Consider the following 17,772-nt stretch of genomic DNA (forward strand, 5'->3'; position numbering starts at 1 on the left):
TTGTACATAAATAGCACTTGCATCACCTAAATGTGCTTGAACTAAGATACTGGATCACTTCTTTTGTGTACCTATGCAAAACTCCAATTTATGGAGAACCTCTATCTAAGGAAAAAAATTTGGGTCCTCAGATTTGTTAAAGAAGATTTTACTGTAGTTATGTGTCTTTTACATAAGGATCATGAGGACAAGATTAATCACAGCATGCACAAAGGTATGCCTGTGATCCATATGTGAATGGCACAGGAAGAAACCCTAATAAACAGTAAAATCGGATTTACCCTTTGCCATGCACTTTACAGTGGTTTGCAGAGTAGAGATGTAGATGCAGATTTCTACTCTGACATCTCATCATTGCAGAAATAATTTTCATACATATTACAATAGACAAAACTTATAAATGAAAATATGCAACACTTACTTCTCGAGATCTCATTAGATATCTTACAAGCCGTCCACGCAAAACAGCTAAGGTTTGATTGTCAAAATCGGGAGGACTAATACCAGTTACTGAGTCTACAAGAACTTGCCAGTTTCCCATCTCATTCTCCAGAGAACGGATTTCTTTCTTAATCAACCTGTAGTGACAAACACACAGTGTAAGTATAAATCACTATCCAAACATTACATTATGGAAAATCAGTTTTGTCTCCGTGACAAAAATGACAATGAATCAATCACTGTATGTGTTTTTAAAAATTTATAATACTTAAATCTGAACAATTGAGCCAATAATGAAAATATAAATATTACTAAGGGTAAATAGGCAGGAATATAATTATTAGCACTTAACAAGGCTACTTCAGGAGGTGTAAAACATGGAGAGTGATGCACAAACCAAGCAAAAGAAGAAAGAATTATCAATGTAACTACAGAATATATAAGGAACTTAAGCAATATCAATAAGATATGCAGAAACGAAAAAATGTTTCTTATTATTTAAAAAAATAATAGAAACTGTTATGTAAGCATGCTGTTCCTATTTTGTCTTGAAGTTTTTTTTTCTCTCTACTACAATTTTATTTATTTACTGTTCAATTTTTACTATTTACATTACATTACAACCATGCTGTCAAAGATGTTATTTACTGTATGTTTCTGCTTCAACCTAGATGTGTAACTTCTCTCTCAATGTTATTTACAAATATCGTAACTTCTCTGGTGACACTACTCAGTAAATGCCTGAAGATGGCCTTGTAAGCCGAATACTGGCTAACACAATAAAAGTAATACTGTAGAACATAAGCAAACTAGTGCTTTTCACTTATTATTCTTAATGCTTTATGCCTTGTTTCTTACCCTTTAGAAGTAATTCTTCGTACAATTTTTAACTCAGGAATTTGTATGTTTTCATGCACAGTAACTGCAGTGTAATGAGTTTTACTGTTGTGGGTTTAATTTCTTACAGTAAATGGATTCAATAACATGTGTGAATACCTTGCAGTGCAAGCTCCATAACAATGCAGGCACACAGCACATTTCGAGGTCCACTTACGGATTCATGGTGAACTTGATGCTGATTGAAAGTGATGTTTGAGCTTTTCAATTAGATTGAAACTAATGAACTGTCTATTTTTTGAAGGTAGCCAGAGTGGGAGGAAGTTGCTAATGTCAGTCTCAGCAAATGCCTACAGGACTGCCTAATTGCTATTCCACAGATTTAGCACAGAGGAACCATATTCACTTCATAACTCTTCCCCTGACATGTGGGTCCTATGTGATGAACAAAACTCAAATTTGTACGGTTGATGGTCAGGTCAAATTTCTTAGCTATGTTTACATAGAGAAGAAGCTTGCTGTTCACAAAGAGGGCACCCATGACCATTATCACAGTTTACCGAGGGGAGCTTGTGGGACGACTTACTGTGTAAATATTTTCTTCAGATGTTGTTAAATAATTTCTCCCAGCAATTTGCAGATGCAATGAATAAAATAGAAAATAATAATGTAGAGTGCACTGGTCTACACCAAAATTAGAGCTAAAACTCACACTGCAATCATATTACAAGATATGCATGGGACGCCAGAGCTAACAAGAAGCACATGGGGGAAGGTAGCTCAGCTTAGAAGTGGTAACCGAGTTTCACGATAGAATATTAAAGATAACAGTTCAGTTGTTAATTGTACAAAATTTGGCATCCCAGGAGTTCAAAAATTAAAACTTCTAGCTAAGTGTATCATCTTACATGAAGATTATGTAGCATAAGTGATTGAAATTGAAGGGAATTATAAAATAATTTAGTGGAATGATTCAGGACCACATGCAGAAATAAGTGCACTATCAGAGGATTGCCAAACATCTACAACAATATTACCAATTTCTAGCTGTGCTATGGACAGCTACGTAACAAAATATTTGTCGTAACTGTCTTATAGGAGCACTCTGAAGGGACTGGCGAGCATGTCTAGTTTTTTTGCAGTGTTATCTCCTGATACTTTCTAATGGCACATATTCTGTATGTCGAAACAGCTAATGAATGAAGTTTATTGCATTACGGAATAATGTTGACAATTACAACTAAAAATATCAGTTGGTGCAATGCAAAGGTTTTCTTAGCATTTTGTTACTGAATTCCATTCTGGCAGTTTCCAGAGAGTGAGAGAGTGAGAGTGTGAGAGAGAGAGAGAGAGAGAGAGAGAGAGAGAGAGAGAGAGAGAGAGAGAGAGGAGGGAGGGGGAGGGGGGGGATGGGGGGGGGGGGGGCATGACAACCCTTAAGTGATACAAAATAAGTAGTCCAGTGAGATCTGAACCAATAAATATTCTTTCCTTAATTCACGAAAAGAGCTTGGCAACAAGGAGCAAGTGTGATACTGTTTTGTCTAGCTCTGTTGGTAGTTAATGTAGACAGTACACAACATAAAATTCAAAATCAGTTGAAACTGAAGTGTGGAATTATATTCCTAGAGTCTAAAAATTAAATTTAAGAGAATATTATGAGAATTTAGCAGGATGACTCGGCACCAATACCGAAAGTGAGTGAACAATCACAAGGTGCCAAACGTCTTCAGCAACACTGCCGAGTCTCAATTGCATGACCAAGAACTTCACGGACAGCTCATAATGTCCTCACTGGTATCCACAGCCTGCTCCATCCAGCCCTCAGTGGAGCTACACTACCAGATGCCAGTCCAAGAGACAGCTACAAACTGACGGTAGATAACACAAGTGAAAAATACGAATGAGTTGCACCCTTGCACTGTTCGGCTTGCAGTGAAAACTTATTTTAACTAGATACAAAGTAATAAATCAAATTTTGGATTCACAGGGAAAAATTGAATGTATGACTGCTGAAGTAGAAACAGAACAGACAAATGTACAGTTGTGCACATCCATACGTTTCTCATTCTCAGGTCTGCCATAGGTAATGCATACTAACTAGCTTGATCATTGTTTCCACGATTTATCCTGTATTTTTTGATGCCGAGATGATGAACAAAATACTGATTCGGGTCGTCGATTGTTGCTTTGAGCCTCTTTGGAGACTGTTTCTTGTTTTGTTGGTGATGTAACACAACATTCACAATGCGGGTGACTGTTGCTACTCCTGTGAGGTTGCCAGGAAACATGCGACACAGAGTGTTAACATACGTCACGTAACTTGTTATGGTTAGCATAGCAAAAGAAAGTGATATGATGCAGGTTTTGCAGAAAGATTGAAACTGATTTCAAAAGAATTTACCATTTTAGTAAGGGAACACTTTACAGTGCTGCAGTGGACACTCTCCGGTTGCCATAATTGTAGCTGAAGTAGACAGAACGCAACACAAAAAGTGAGAGTTGGTCTAGCTTATGCGTGAAACGACCTTCATGGAATGAAATAGTTTACTTTACTAATGCAGTGTGATACCTTAGGTGGGAATTATTCAGAACATTTCATTGACATGGTAGGGAAAAGCCATGTGAATTTAGCAGGATCAATCAGTCCCACACCTGCAAATCACTTTCATGACAACAGAGCTGCAAAACAGTGTCCCTGCTAAAGTGTTGCAAAATCTTGATCAAATTAAGGTTAGTCATAAATTGAATGGGACCTCATGTAGCAAGATATTTTATCGATTCTTATTACACCTCTATAGTAATTCCCATAGGAATATGCTGTTATTTTTGCACTAACAACACCCTTAAGAGAAATCTGGTGGTAAATCGGGAGGAAACTGTACCAACATGAGCGCAGTGTGTCAACACAGCCCATGGTCAAGATGGTACACATGCTGCTCTCATTATTGATTTATTTTTGTCAGTCTGAAGTTACTGAAAACTGAAAGGCTCTTTCACAAGATGCTTTTCGAATTTACTGGCAAAGCTACCTGAGTGACTACCCAATAAACATTATGTGTAGATGACAGCTGTCGTTCTTTTGATGTATGTATGTAAACGGGAGGGCAATAAACTGTAGTGGAATTAAGCCAGGTGATGCAGAGGGAGTTTTGCATGTAGGCAGCAAAATACCTGATGGTGGCTGAAGAAAAGCAGATAAAAAAATCTAGACTGGCACAAGTGAGAACAGCCTTTATCAAAACATAAGTATGCTGATATCAAAGATAAATTTCACTGTTAGGAAGACTTTACTGAAAGTATTTGTCCACCTTCTTGCTGTTATGTAATGGTGTATGTTGTTGTCAGTACCCATAAGCATTACCCATGGTCAGAGTAACAGAAATAGGATAACCACTCACAGGGGTATTGTTCAGCTTTTCTACTGGCCACACCACGTATCTGAAACCTGCAGAGCACAGTGTCTCACAGTCAGGCTAGACTGGACGCCTTTACTGTCTATTAACACCGTACAACATGAAAAGAAACAAAGTGCTACCAACTTCTTATCTATAGATGTGAAGTCGAGAAACCACCCCAGCACTGTCAGACTATTTTAGATAATTTGGATGACTATATTGTTGCTGATTTATTTATCTCTTATGCTTCTATGCTGTGTTCAACAATCTAACAAAAAGGTGCCATTTAGTATGCAATGTACTATTGCAAATCAATTACAGCCTATCATGATAATGTTACAAAAAAGTATTTTTGTATATAAAACAAACTATTCCACATTGTCACAAATTAACAGGATATTACACACTTTTGGCTTGAGTTTGGTTTGTCTCTACATTCACATTCATACTGAAGCAGCATTACAAGACTGCCAAAAAAGTATACAAACATAGCAGTAGAGGTAGATGTGAAACAAAATCCAGCTAACAAATCATTCAGTGCCACAATATGTCAATAAAAATGAAAGGAGCTGAAAAAGTAGCCACTAAGAAGTGTGCAATTCATCAAGTTTTTCGTCTTTAGATTTACATGTTAGAGAATCTAAAGTAGCGACAGAACTTATGAGAGAGAAGAAGTTGTCGTAAGATTTCTTTACTGATTGTCGATCTGCCTGCTGGCGGTTCTTTCACGGAAGGGGTCAGATTCTTGCCTCCAGCAAGATTAGGACCTAAAATTAATGCTCTCTTCTGCTTGAAGGGCAAACACTTTCCAACTAAGGTAACATATAAATGCTTCTAACAGTGCTTTATTATTGTCCAGTCACAGCTAAGATAGCATTTGCATTGTAAATGGTGAAGTAAGCTGCAGTTTCTGTTGGAACAATCTTCATGGACACAACAATTTGCTACCTCTACGTCATCCCTACAGTGAGAATAATGCAAAATATTTAATCTAAATGACAAGACAATATCGAGTGAATTTACCAGGTTAAGTAATTAGACAGTCACATAGTTGCCAAACATGTTCTACAATGTTGCCAGTTCTCCATCAAACTACCGACTGGCAGAATACAGCTGCTCAGCCAATGTGAATCTTTAACTGGCTGGCATGAGGAAAGATTGCATGTCAAAGACATGCCAGTACCAGCTGTAGAAATTCTTAGCATAGTCCAATGAGTTTTATTTACATTTCTGTAACTATTATTTGCATCTAATGTGTAGTTACAAATAATATTCAGATACACTTACTGCAACTCTAATATCATAAATAAACAGCAGGGAAAATTAGTTCTGTGGTTCCCCTCCTCTGTGGCTGTTGTAGGTATTTTTTTTTTTTCCATTTTAACTAAACTGCTAACAGAAAAACTAATTCACTGTAAGTGATTCGCTTTTGTAGAATCGCCAGATACTATTAACATTATGAGCAGATAACATTCATGTTAGTATTATACACTTGAAATAGTTTTCCTTATGAATGCTTGCATTGTCACCACTTGCAATATGTAATAACACAAAAGAAAAGACAACATAATACTGTTTGTCAGTTTTTGTTTTTGCTAATTGAATGTCATAATTAAGTTGTGTCAAACCTATAGTTTCAAGTCTGTGCAAGGGAATTTTTCACAGTGTCTGGGAAAACATGACTCAAAAGCTTTGAAGATAACTAAATTAGTGAATCAGTGAAGTGGAAGCTCGACACCTGATTCAGGTGACATGAAAGGAGAAGCAGTTGTGATGAGAATCTGAAACAAGCAACAGAAGGACCTGACATTAACGTTTTCAAGATACTCATGGTGTATTTCAACTTGTCTCCTGAGTCAGTTGCTCATCAGTTCTTACTCAACGGAAAAGTTGAGTGTCACTTAAATAGAGTGAAACCAGAAGGACAAATAGGCATGGAGTTTAGACATCTCACTTTTTACATGACTGTGGAATAAGTTAAACATTGGGAAGGCAATGAATTTTGAATATGAGGTTGACATAAATTAAACATTTGAAGATGAAACCCAAATCATGCTAACAGCACAGTTTCAATTATTTGTGCTCTGCGTTCAAATCCAATGAAATCGTGTTATATTTTTCCTTTTGTTGTCATGGAAGTATAAGAGATCAGTGACATCAGTCTTTTTGTGACATGAACGATTGCTTTGGAATATTTACAAAATAATTAAGTTTTCCAAATGTTATTAAATTGGCTTAATCATCACACACCGTATACATCATAGCCCCACAGAAACTGGTATAGGCATGCGTATTCAAATACAGAGATATGTAAACAGGCAGAAACGGCACTGTGGTCGGCACTGTCTGTATAAGACAGTAAGTGTCTGGCGCACTTTTAGATGAGTTACTGCTGCTACAATGGCAGGTTATCAAGATTTAAGTGTGTTTGAACACGGTGTTATAGTCGGCACATTAGCATTGGGACACAGCACCTCCAAGGTAGTGATGAACTGGGGTTTTCCCGTATGACCATTTCATGAGTGTACTGTGAGTATCTGAAATCAAGGAAAACAATAAATCTCTGACATTGCTGCGACTGGAAAAATATCCTGGAACAACAGGAACAATGACGACTGAAGAGAATCGTTCAACATGACAGAAGTTCAATCCTTCCACAAGTTGCTGTAGATTTCAATGCTGGGACATCAACAAGTGTCAGCTTGCGAACCGTTCAACGAAACATCATCAGTATGTGCTTTTGGAGCTGAAGGTCCACATGTGTACCCTCAATGACTGCACGACACAAAGCTTTACGCCTTGCCTGAGCCTGCCAACGCCAACATTAAATTGTTGATTACTGGAAATATGTTGCCTGATTGGACGAGTCTGGTTTAAAATTGTATCGAGCGGATGGACGTGTATGGATAAGGAGACAACCTCATGAATCTGTGGACCCAGCATGTCAGCAGAGGTCTGTTCAATCTGGTGGAGGCCCTGTAATGGTGTGGGGCATGTGCAGCTGGAAAGATATGGGACCCCTGATATGCCTAGATACGACTCTGACAGGTGACGTGTACCTAAGCATCCTGTCTGATCACCTGCTTCCATGCATGTCCATTGAGCATTCCGATGGACTTGGGCAATTCCAGGAGGAGAAGGGACACCCCCACACATCTGGAATTACTGCAGAGCGGCTCCAGGAACAATCTTCTGAGCTTAAAAACTTCTGCTGGCCACCAAACTAACCCAGATATGAACATTATTGAGCATATCTGGGATACCTTGAAACGTGCTGTTCAGATGAGATCTCCACCCTCTTGTACTCTTTCGGATTTATGGACAGCCCTGCTGGATTCATAGTGTCAGTTCCCTTCAGCACTGCTTCAGACATTAGTCAAGTCAATGCCACGTCACATTGCAGCACTTCTCAACTCAACCGCCAGCTCACCACGCGTTTGAGCAACTTGCAAAGAACGTTGGTGAAGCTAATGGGGTGGTAGCTGTCCACCTCCAGTGGGTTCCTGCCAGGTTTCAAAACGGCGATTACAATGCTTTCCCGCCAATTGCGACGGGAACTCACCCTCGACCCAGATACCGTAATAAAGGTCTAGGAGTCGTCGCTGGCAGCCCGCCGAGAGGTGTCTTAGCATCTGAGAGTGGATGCGATATGGCCCAGGAGCCTTATAAGGGCAAGCGGCTAGGGCACTGTGGAATTCCCACTCACTGAACGGAACATTGTAGGATTCAGGTTGGCACGTGTGAAATGAAAGGCTCCGACATTCCAACCGCTCTTTCACAGAGCGGAAGGCCAGTGGGTAATTTGCAGAAGTGGAACTGAGAGCACAATGGTCTGCTAAGCGGTTTGCAATTATGTCAGAGTCAGTACAAACTGCTCCATTCAGTGAGAGGGCAGGGACGCTGACAGGGGTCCAATAGCCATAGAGTCGCCTAATCTTGGCCCAAACCTGCGATTGAGAGATATGAAGGCCAATGGTGGAGACATACCGTTCCCAGCACTTTTGCTTGTGTAGGAGAATGATGCGGCGGGCCCGCGCACGGAGCTGTTTAAAGGCGATGAGGTGTTCCAATGAGGGATGCCGCTTGTGACGCTGGAGCGCCTGCCTGCGATCTTTACTCACCTCAGCAATAACGGGCAACCACCAAGGCACACTCCTCCGCCGAGGGGACCCAGAAGAACAGGGAATGGCAGAGTCTGCGGCAGTAATGATGCCGGTGGTACCCGAGTGAACCACCGCATCAATGGCGTCAGTGGATAGAGGCGCAATAGTGGCAATGGAGGAGAACAAGTCCCAGTCAGCCTTATTCATAGCCCATCTGGAGGTTCACCCAGAAGAGGGACGCTGTGGCAGTGACAGGAAGATCGGGAAGTGGTCACTACTGCACAAGTCATCGTGCACACTCCATTGGACAAACGGTAAGAGGCTAGGGCTGCAGATCTAAAGGTCGATGGCTGAGTACGTGCCATGTGCCACACTGAAATGTGTGAAGGCACCATCATTTAACAGGGAAAGGTCGAGCTGTGCCAATACATGCTCAACAGTGGCGCCTCGGCCTGTTGCCACTGATCCACCTCACAGAGGGTTATGGGCCTTGAAGTCGCCCAGTAACAGAAAAGGGAGCGGCAACTGAGCTATGAGCGCAGTCAGGACAAGCTGTGGGACATCACCATTCGGTGGAAGAGAGAGACTGCAGACAGCAACAGCCTGAGGCGTCCACACCCAAACAGCAACAGCTTCTAAAGGTATTTGTAGAGGGACAAAAGGGGCTATGAGCATATGAGACTTACATCTGCAATCATCAGTCCCCTAGAACTTAGAACTAATCAAACATTACTAACCTAAGAACATCACACACATCCATGCAGAAGGCAGGATTCGAACCTGCAACTGGAGCGCTTGTGGACATGAAAGACTCCCCATAGGCTCTCGTACAAACTAGGAACCGGGGCGAATAACTGCCACTGCCATCCTGAGACTTACGCTCCTCCCACAGTGTGGCCAGGGAGGGGAACATTTTGGGATCATATTTCTGAGCGTTACATTGAGCCTGAGAACACTTAGAGACTGATGGCGGCAGGCCACCAGCGAGAGATCATGTACCATGCTTCATTGCGGGTCATCCACCCTGATGCCACCCACTTCGACCAAGGGCCCTCCCCACGGGCACCACCCAGCCTCACCAAGGGCCACCTGGCAAGATGGCCATTGCCTGGAGTCCCGATACCCCAGGAAGGTAGGCATCTACTCCTTGGCATATGTGGGGAGTTAACGGTGCAGGCATCAGCAGAGCAATCCCTGTGTTGTCAGGGGGCTATGATCAACAGGGTACATGGCGGATCCACCACAACGGACTGGCTACCATGCTGGATATTAGGTGACAAGTAGTCCATGTTCGTCGTCAGTGCAGAAAGCGGCACTGCACGTGGCATGGCAGAAAATACACGCAGGAACGTATCCATGCCCAAGAGATGGAGAGCGGGCAGGACTGCAGTGCAACAATGAATAAGCTGGCATAAGGTCTCAAGGCACGATGGAAACAATGCACCAAGTAAGGCGCCCTTTCCCAATCGGCTCGCTCTTCGGAAGAATTTTGAGAGATGGAGGTCAAACTCGACAGGGGACTATCACATAAAGGCCGAAACGTTTGAGACTCCTTTCAGTCGCCTCTTACGACAGACAGGAATACCGCGGGCCTATTCTTATCCCCGAAACCGCATGGGGGAGGCAGGGTTGTAGCCTATCCCCAATGTTATTCGGTCTGCATATTGAGCAAGCAGTAAACGAAACAAAAATTTGGAGAAGAAGCTAAAATTCATGGAGAAGAAACAAAAATTTTGAGGTTTGCAGATGACATCGTAATTCTGTCAGAGACAGCAAGGGACCTGGGAGAGCAGTTGAATGGAATGGACAGTGTCTTGAAAGGACGATGTAAGATGAACATCAACAAAAGAAAAACAAGGATAATGAAATGTAATCGTATTAAATCATGTGATGCTGAGGGAATTATATTGGGAAATAAGACACTACAGCAGATGAGTTTTCCTATTTGGGTGGCAAAATAACTGATGATGGTCAAAGTAGAGAGGATATAAAATGTAGTTAACATTTTATATCCTCTCAATGCAACTAATAGGCAGTGACAAGAAAAGCATTTCTGAAGAAGGGAAATTGGTTAACACTGAATATAGATTTAGGTGTCAGGAAGTCTTTTCTCAAAGCATTTGTATGTAGTGTAGCCATGTATGGAAGTGAAACATGGACAATAAACAGTTGTAAATGTCGTGTGACTAGGGCCTCCCGTTGGGAAGACCATTCGCTGAGTGCAAGTCTTTCGATTTGACGCCACTTCGGCGACTTGCGTCTTGATGGGGATGAAGTGGTGATGATTAGGACAACACAACACCCAGTCCCTGATTGAAGAAAATCTCCAACCAAGCCGGGAATCGAGCCCGGGCCCTCAGGATTGACATTCTGTCGCGCTGACCACTCAGCTACCGGGGGCAAAGGCTGCTGTAACCATTGTGCACTGCCACAACACTCGTGTAGCAACCAGATGTCCATTGTTTCTAGTTTCTTCAAGAAGATCGAACAAACACGAGTCGATCATTTAATATTTATGTCGAATCGATCATCATCTTGGCACCCGGATCCACCATCACAATAGCTGTTTTCTGTTTGTGAGCTTGTCACACATAGACAGCCAAGTACAGATTAACACTTTACAAAAAACTGGTAATAACAGTTTGTGCTTGTCTCCAAGAAACGAGTGGTAGATGTGGCCCTCGGGTCCAACAGCGTGTGAATAGCCAATGCAATGGCATTATAATGTGCGCGTAACAGCTACAAAATCTGGAAAGCTCACAAAGGTAATTGTCATCCAATTTTGGACAAAGTTTTGTGACCTTACATAACAATGGAGCCATATCTGTTCACTACTGACACTGAGAATGGGCAAAGCTATCCCTTCTTATACGATGGCCTTGTTGTCAATGAAATCGGGATATCAATGTGTTCATAAAAATCAATTCCACCAAAATGTATGCTGTTCTGCATACCCTATGACGTGTGCTTTTACTAAAAGGTGAAGAATTACATCCGCCCGATACAAAAGTGCCCCATTCTCAACACACAGCAAAGGAAAATTGCAATTAGAAGCATTGAAGTTAATAAAATATGCCCCTAGATCCAAAAATGATTGGAGGCCCCAGCTTTCAAGAAAAGGCATTGATACGCTTGGTCTGCTATGAAATTATCACCAGATCATGAGTTAACTGGAACGTTACCAAAGCTGCTTTTCACCTAAATAATCACATTAACCCTGTGGTGCATGAATTTCACTGCAGTGGACAACTTTTAATGGTCAATTCTCTGATGTTTCCAATCAGTCATCAGGCTGCAAATGCATGCAGGACACAACACTAGTAGGGAGTGCCCACTGCAGTGAACTGTGGGCATTTGCAGCCTCAGGACTGATTGAATACCAAAGAAGGGACCATTAACATCTGTCCACTGTAGTGTACACTATGCACCACAAGGTTAAAAAATGTGCCTATATTATGAAAAGCCCCCCCATGAACCATGGACCTCGCCGTTGGTGGGGAGGCTGGCTTGCCTCAGCGATACAGATAGCCGTACCGTAGGTGCAACCACAACGGAGGGGTATCTGTTGAGAGGCCAGACAAACGTGTGGTTCCTGAAGAGGGGCAGCAGCCTTTTCAGTAGTTGCAAGGGCAACAGTCTGGATGATTGACTGATCTGGCCTTGTAACAATAACCAAAACGGGCTTGCTGTGCTGGTACTGCGAACGGCTGAAAGCAAGGGGAAACTACAGCCGTAATTTTCCCCGAGGGCATGCAGCTTTACTGTATGATTACATGATGATGGCGTCCTCTTGGGTAAAATATTCCGGAGGTAAAATAGTCCCCCATTCGGATCTCCGGGCGGGGACTACTCAAGAGGATGTCGTTATCAGGAGAAAGAAAACTGGCGTTCTACGGATCGGAGCGTGGAATGTCAGATCCCTTAATCGGGCAGGTAGGTTAGAAAATTTAAAAAGGGAAATGGATAGGTTGAAGTTAGATATAGTGGGAATTAGTGAAGTTCGGTGGCAGGAGGAACAAGACTTCTGGTCAGGTGACTACAGGGTTATAAACACAAAATCAAATAGGGGTAATGCAGGAGTAGGTTTAATAATGAATAGGAAAATAGGAATGCGGGTAAGCTACTACAAACAGCATAGTGATCGCATTATTGTGGCCAAGATAGATACTACTACAGTAGTACAAGTTTATATGCCAACTAGCTCTGCAGATGACGAAGAAATTGAAGAAATGTATGATGAAATAAAAGAAATTATTCAGATTGTGAAGGGAGACGAAAATTTAATAGTCATGGGTGGCTGGAATTCGAGTGTAGGAAAAGGGAGAGAAGGAAACGTAGTAGGTGAATATGGATTGGGGGACAGAAATGAAAGAGGAAGCCGCCTGGTCGAATTTTGCACAGAGCACAACATAATCATAACTAACACTTGGTTTAAGAATCATGAAAGAAGGTTGTATACATGGAAGAACCCTGGAGATACTAAAAGGTATCAGATAGATTATATAATGGTAAGACAGAGATTTAGGAACCAGGTTTTAAATTGTAAGACATTTCCAGGGGCAGATGTGGACTCTGACCACAATCTATTGGTTATGACCTGTAGATTAAAACTGAAGAAACTGCAAAAAGGTGGGAATTTAAGGAGATGGGACCTGGATAAACTAAAAGAACCAGAGGTTGTACAGAGATTCAGGGAGAGCATAAGGGAGCAATTGACAGGAATGGGGGAAATAAATACAGTAGAAGAAGAATGGGTAGCTTTGAGGGATGAAGTAGTGAAGGCAGCAGAGGATCAAGTAGGTAAAAAGACTAGGGCTAGTAGAAATCCTTGGGTAACAGAAGAAATATTGAATTTAATTGATGAAAGGAGAAAATATAAAAATGCAGTAAGTGAAACAGGCAAAAAGGAATACAAACGTCTGAAAAATGAGATCGACAGGAAGTGCAAAATGGCTAAGCAGGGATGACTAGAGGACAAATGTAAGGATGTAGAGGCCTATCTGACTAGGGGTAAGATAGATACCGCCTACAGGAAAATTAAAGAGACCTTTGGAGATAAGAGAACGACTTCTATGAATATCAAGAGCTCAGATGGAAACCCAGTTCTAAGCAAAGAAGGGAAAGCAGAAAGCTGGAAGGAGTATATAGAGGGTCTATACAAGGGCGATGTACTTGAGGACAATATTATGGAAATGGAAGAGGATGTAGATGAAGATGAAATGGGAGATATGATACTGCGTGAAGAGTTTGACAGAGCACTGAAAGACCTGAGTCGAAACAAGGCCCCCGGAGTAGACAATATTCCATTGGAACTACTGACGGCCGTGGGAGAGCCAGTCCTGACAAAACTCTACCATCTGGTGAGCAAGATGTATGAAACAGGCGAAATACCCTCAGACTTCAAGAAGAATATAATAATTCCAATCCCAAAGAAAGCAGGTGTTGACAGATGTGAAAATTACCGAACTATCAGCTTAATAAGTCACAGCTGCAAAATACTAACACGAATTCTTTACAGACGAATGGAAAAACTAGTAGAAGCCAACCTCGGGGAAGATCAGTTTGGATTCCGTAGAAACACTGGAACACGTGAGGCAATACTGACCTTACGACTTATCTTAGAAGAAAGATTAAGGAAAGGCAAACCTACGTTTCTAGCATTTGTAGACTTAGAGAAAGCTTTTGACAATGTTGACTGGAATACTCTCTTTCAAATTCTAAAGGTGGCAGGGGTAAAATACAGGGAGCGAAAGGCTATTTACAATTTGTACAGAAACCAGATGGCAGTTATAAGAGTCGAGGGACATGAAAGGGAAGCAGTGGTTGGGAAGGGAGTAAGACAGGGTTGTAGCCTCTCCCCGATGTTGTTCAATCTGTATATTGAGCAAGCAGTAAAGGAAACAAAAGAAAAATTCGGAGTAGGTATTAAAATTCATGGAGAAGAAATAAAAACTTTGAGGTTCGCCGATGACATTGTAATTCTGTCAGAGACAGCAAAGGACTTGGAAGAGCAGTTGAATGGAATGGACAGTGTCTTCAAAGGAGGATATAAGATGAACATCAACAAAAGCAAAACAAGGATAATGGAATGTAGTCTAATCAAGTCGGGTGATGCTGAGGGAATTAGATTAGGAAATGAGACACTTAAAGTAGTAAAGGAGTTTTGCTATTTGGGGAGCAAAATAACTGATGATGGTCGAAGTAGAGAGGATATAAAATGTAGGCTGGCAATGGCAAGGAAAGCGTTTCTGAAGAAGAGAAATTTGTTAACATCGAGTATAGATTTAAGTGTCAGGAAGTCATTTCTGAAAGTATTCGTATGGAGTGTAGCCATGTATAGAAGTGAAACATGGACGATAAATAGTTTGGACAAGAAGAGAATAGAAGCTTTCGAAATGTGGTGCTACAGAAGAATGCTGAAGATTAGATGGGTAGATCACATAACTAATGAGGAAGTATTGAATAGGATTGGGGAGAAGAGAAGTTTGTGGCACAACTTGACCAGAAGAAGGGATCGGTTGGTAGGACATGTTCTGAGGCATCAAGGGATCACCAATTTAGTATTGGAGGGCAGTGTGGAGGGTAAGAATCGTAGAGGGAGACCAAGAGATGAATACACTAAGCAGATTCAGAAGGATGTAGGTTGCAGTAGGTACTGGGAGATGAAAAAGCTTGCACAGGATAGAGTAGCATGGAGAGCTGCATCAAACCAGTCTCAGGACTGAAGACCACAACAACAACAACAACATTATGAAAAGCATAGGTACAACTCACCATATAGTGAAGATGCTGAGCCACACTTAGGCACAACAAAAAGACTATTAGAAAGTAAGCTTACAGCCAACAAGGTCATTGTCGGGAATACACAACAAACAAACAAACAAACACACATGCACACGACTGCAGTCTCTGGCTGTTGTGGTGAGTATCAACTATCCTTTTCATAATATTATTACGTCCCACCTTGGATTTTCCATTTTCTTAATGAATGTGTCTATGGCATACGTGCCTTTGGACATTGCTGGTGCTTCATCAATTTTTTCTACGCTTTGAACATTTTTTATTATAAATATCATTGTGTGGAATACACCGGTCCTCTTAAAGTGCAAAAGAAAAATCAAAGCAAAAATTTATATATTAGACTCTATACGATTTTTCATTTTCAATTACCATTTGGCACTTAGGGTTGTATCACATTTCCAACGATTAATCTAATTTAATTATGTTTGGAATGCTTAATTATTTTGTAAATAATTCAATAGCATTTCCTGATGTTACAAAAATACTGGTGTCACTGACCTATTATACTTCCATGACAACAAAAGGGGAAAAAAAACCACCATTACATTGGATTTGAACACAGAGCACAAAAAATTAGAACTGTGCTGTTAGTATGCTGTGGGTTTCATTCTTGAGATGTTTAATTTATTTCAACCTCATATTCAAAATTCATTGCCTTCCCAATGTTTAACTTATTCTACAGTCATGTAAAAAGTGAGATGTCTAAAATCCATGCCTATTTGTCCTTCTGGTTTCACTCTATTTAAGTGACACTCAACTTTTCCGTTGAGCAAGAACTGATGAGCAACTGGCTCAGGAGACAAGTTGAAATACACCATGAGTATCTTGAAAACATTAATGTCAGCTCCTTCTGTTCCTTGTTTCAGATTCTCATCACAACTGCATCTCCTTTCATGTCACCTGAATCAGGTATCGAGCTTCCACTTCACTGATTCACTAATTTAGTTATCTTCAAAGCTTTTGAGTCTTGTTTTCCCAGACACTGTGAAAAATTCCCTTGCACAGTTTGATTTAGTGACTTGAAACTATAGGTTTGACACAACTTAATTATGACATTCAATTAGCGAAAACAAAAACTGACAAACAGTATTATGTTGTCTTTTCTTTTGTGTTATTACATATTGCAAGTGGTGACAATGCAAGCATTCATAAGGAAAACTATTTCAAGTGTATAATACTAACATGAATGTTATCTGCTCATAATGTTAATAGTATCTGGCGATTCTACAAAAGCGAATCACTTACAGTGAATTAGTTTTTCTGTTAGCAGTTTAGTTAAAATGGAAAAAAAAAATACCTACAACAGCCACAGAGGAGGGGAACCACAGAACTAATTTTCCCTGCTGTTTATTTATGATATTAGAGTTGCAGTAAGTGTATCTGAATATTATTTGTAACTACACATTAGATGCAAATCATAGTTACAAAAATGAAAAAAAAACTCATTGGACTATGCTAAGAATTTCTACAGCTGGCACTGGCATGTCTTTGACGTGCAATCTTTCCTCATGCCAGCCAGTTAAAGATTCACATTGGCTGAGCAGCTGTATTCTGCAAGTCGGTAGTTTGATGGAGAACTGGCAACATTGTAGAACATGTTTGGCAACTATGTGACTGTCTAATTACTTAACCTGGTAAATTCACTCGATATTGTCTTATCATTTAGATTAAATATTTTATATATAAAAACAAAGATGAGGTGACTTACCGAACAAAAGCGCTGGCAGGTCGATAGACACACAAACAAACACAAACATACACACAAAATTCAAGCTTTCGCAACAAACTGTTGCCTCATCAGGAAAGAGGGAAGGAGAGGGGAAGACGAAAGGAAGTGGGTTTTAAGGGAGAGGGTAAGGAGTCATTCCAATCCCGGGAGCGTAAAGACTTACCTTAGGGGGAAAAAAGGACAGGTATACACTCGCACACTTGCACATATCCATCCACACATACAGACACAAGCAGACATATTTAAAGACAAAGAGTTTGGGCAGAGATGTCAGTCGAGGCAGAAGTGTAGAGGCAAAGAAGTTGTTGAAAGACAGGTGAGGTATGAGTGGCGGCAACTTGAAATTTAGCGGAGATTGAGGCCTGGCGGATGACGAGAACAGAGGATATACTGAAGGGCAAGTTCCCATCTCCGGAGTTCGGATAGGTTGGTGTTGGTGGGAAGCATCCAGATAACCCGGACG

The 17,772-nt window shown here is 41.0% G+C and overlaps 1 protein-coding gene across 5 annotated transcripts in view; it reads right to left on the bottom strand.

Annotated features, from left to right (window-relative positions):
• LOC124544884 (microspherule protein 1) overlaps window positions 1–17,772 on the bottom strand; it is a 164,671-nt gene that overhangs the window by 70,587 nt on the left and 76,312 nt on the right. For all 5 annotated transcript variants that reach the window (XR_006967572.1, XM_047123611.1, XM_047123610.1 and 2 more), the window contains one exon: window positions 422–578. Coding sequence is in view for 4 of the 5 variants with exons in the window: in XM_047123611.1 (XP_046979567.1) it covers window positions 422–578 (157 nt within the window). In the remaining variant the exon portion in view is untranslated. The remainder of the gene's footprint in view (window positions 1–421; window positions 579–17,772) is intronic.

The sequence above is a fragment of the Schistocerca americana genome, chromosome 8 (assembly GCF_021461395.2).
Source record: "Schistocerca americana isolate TAMUIC-IGC-003095 chromosome 8, iqSchAmer2.1, whole genome shotgun sequence".
Taxonomy (NCBI): domain Eukaryota; kingdom Metazoa; phylum Arthropoda; class Insecta; order Orthoptera; family Acrididae; genus Schistocerca; species Schistocerca americana.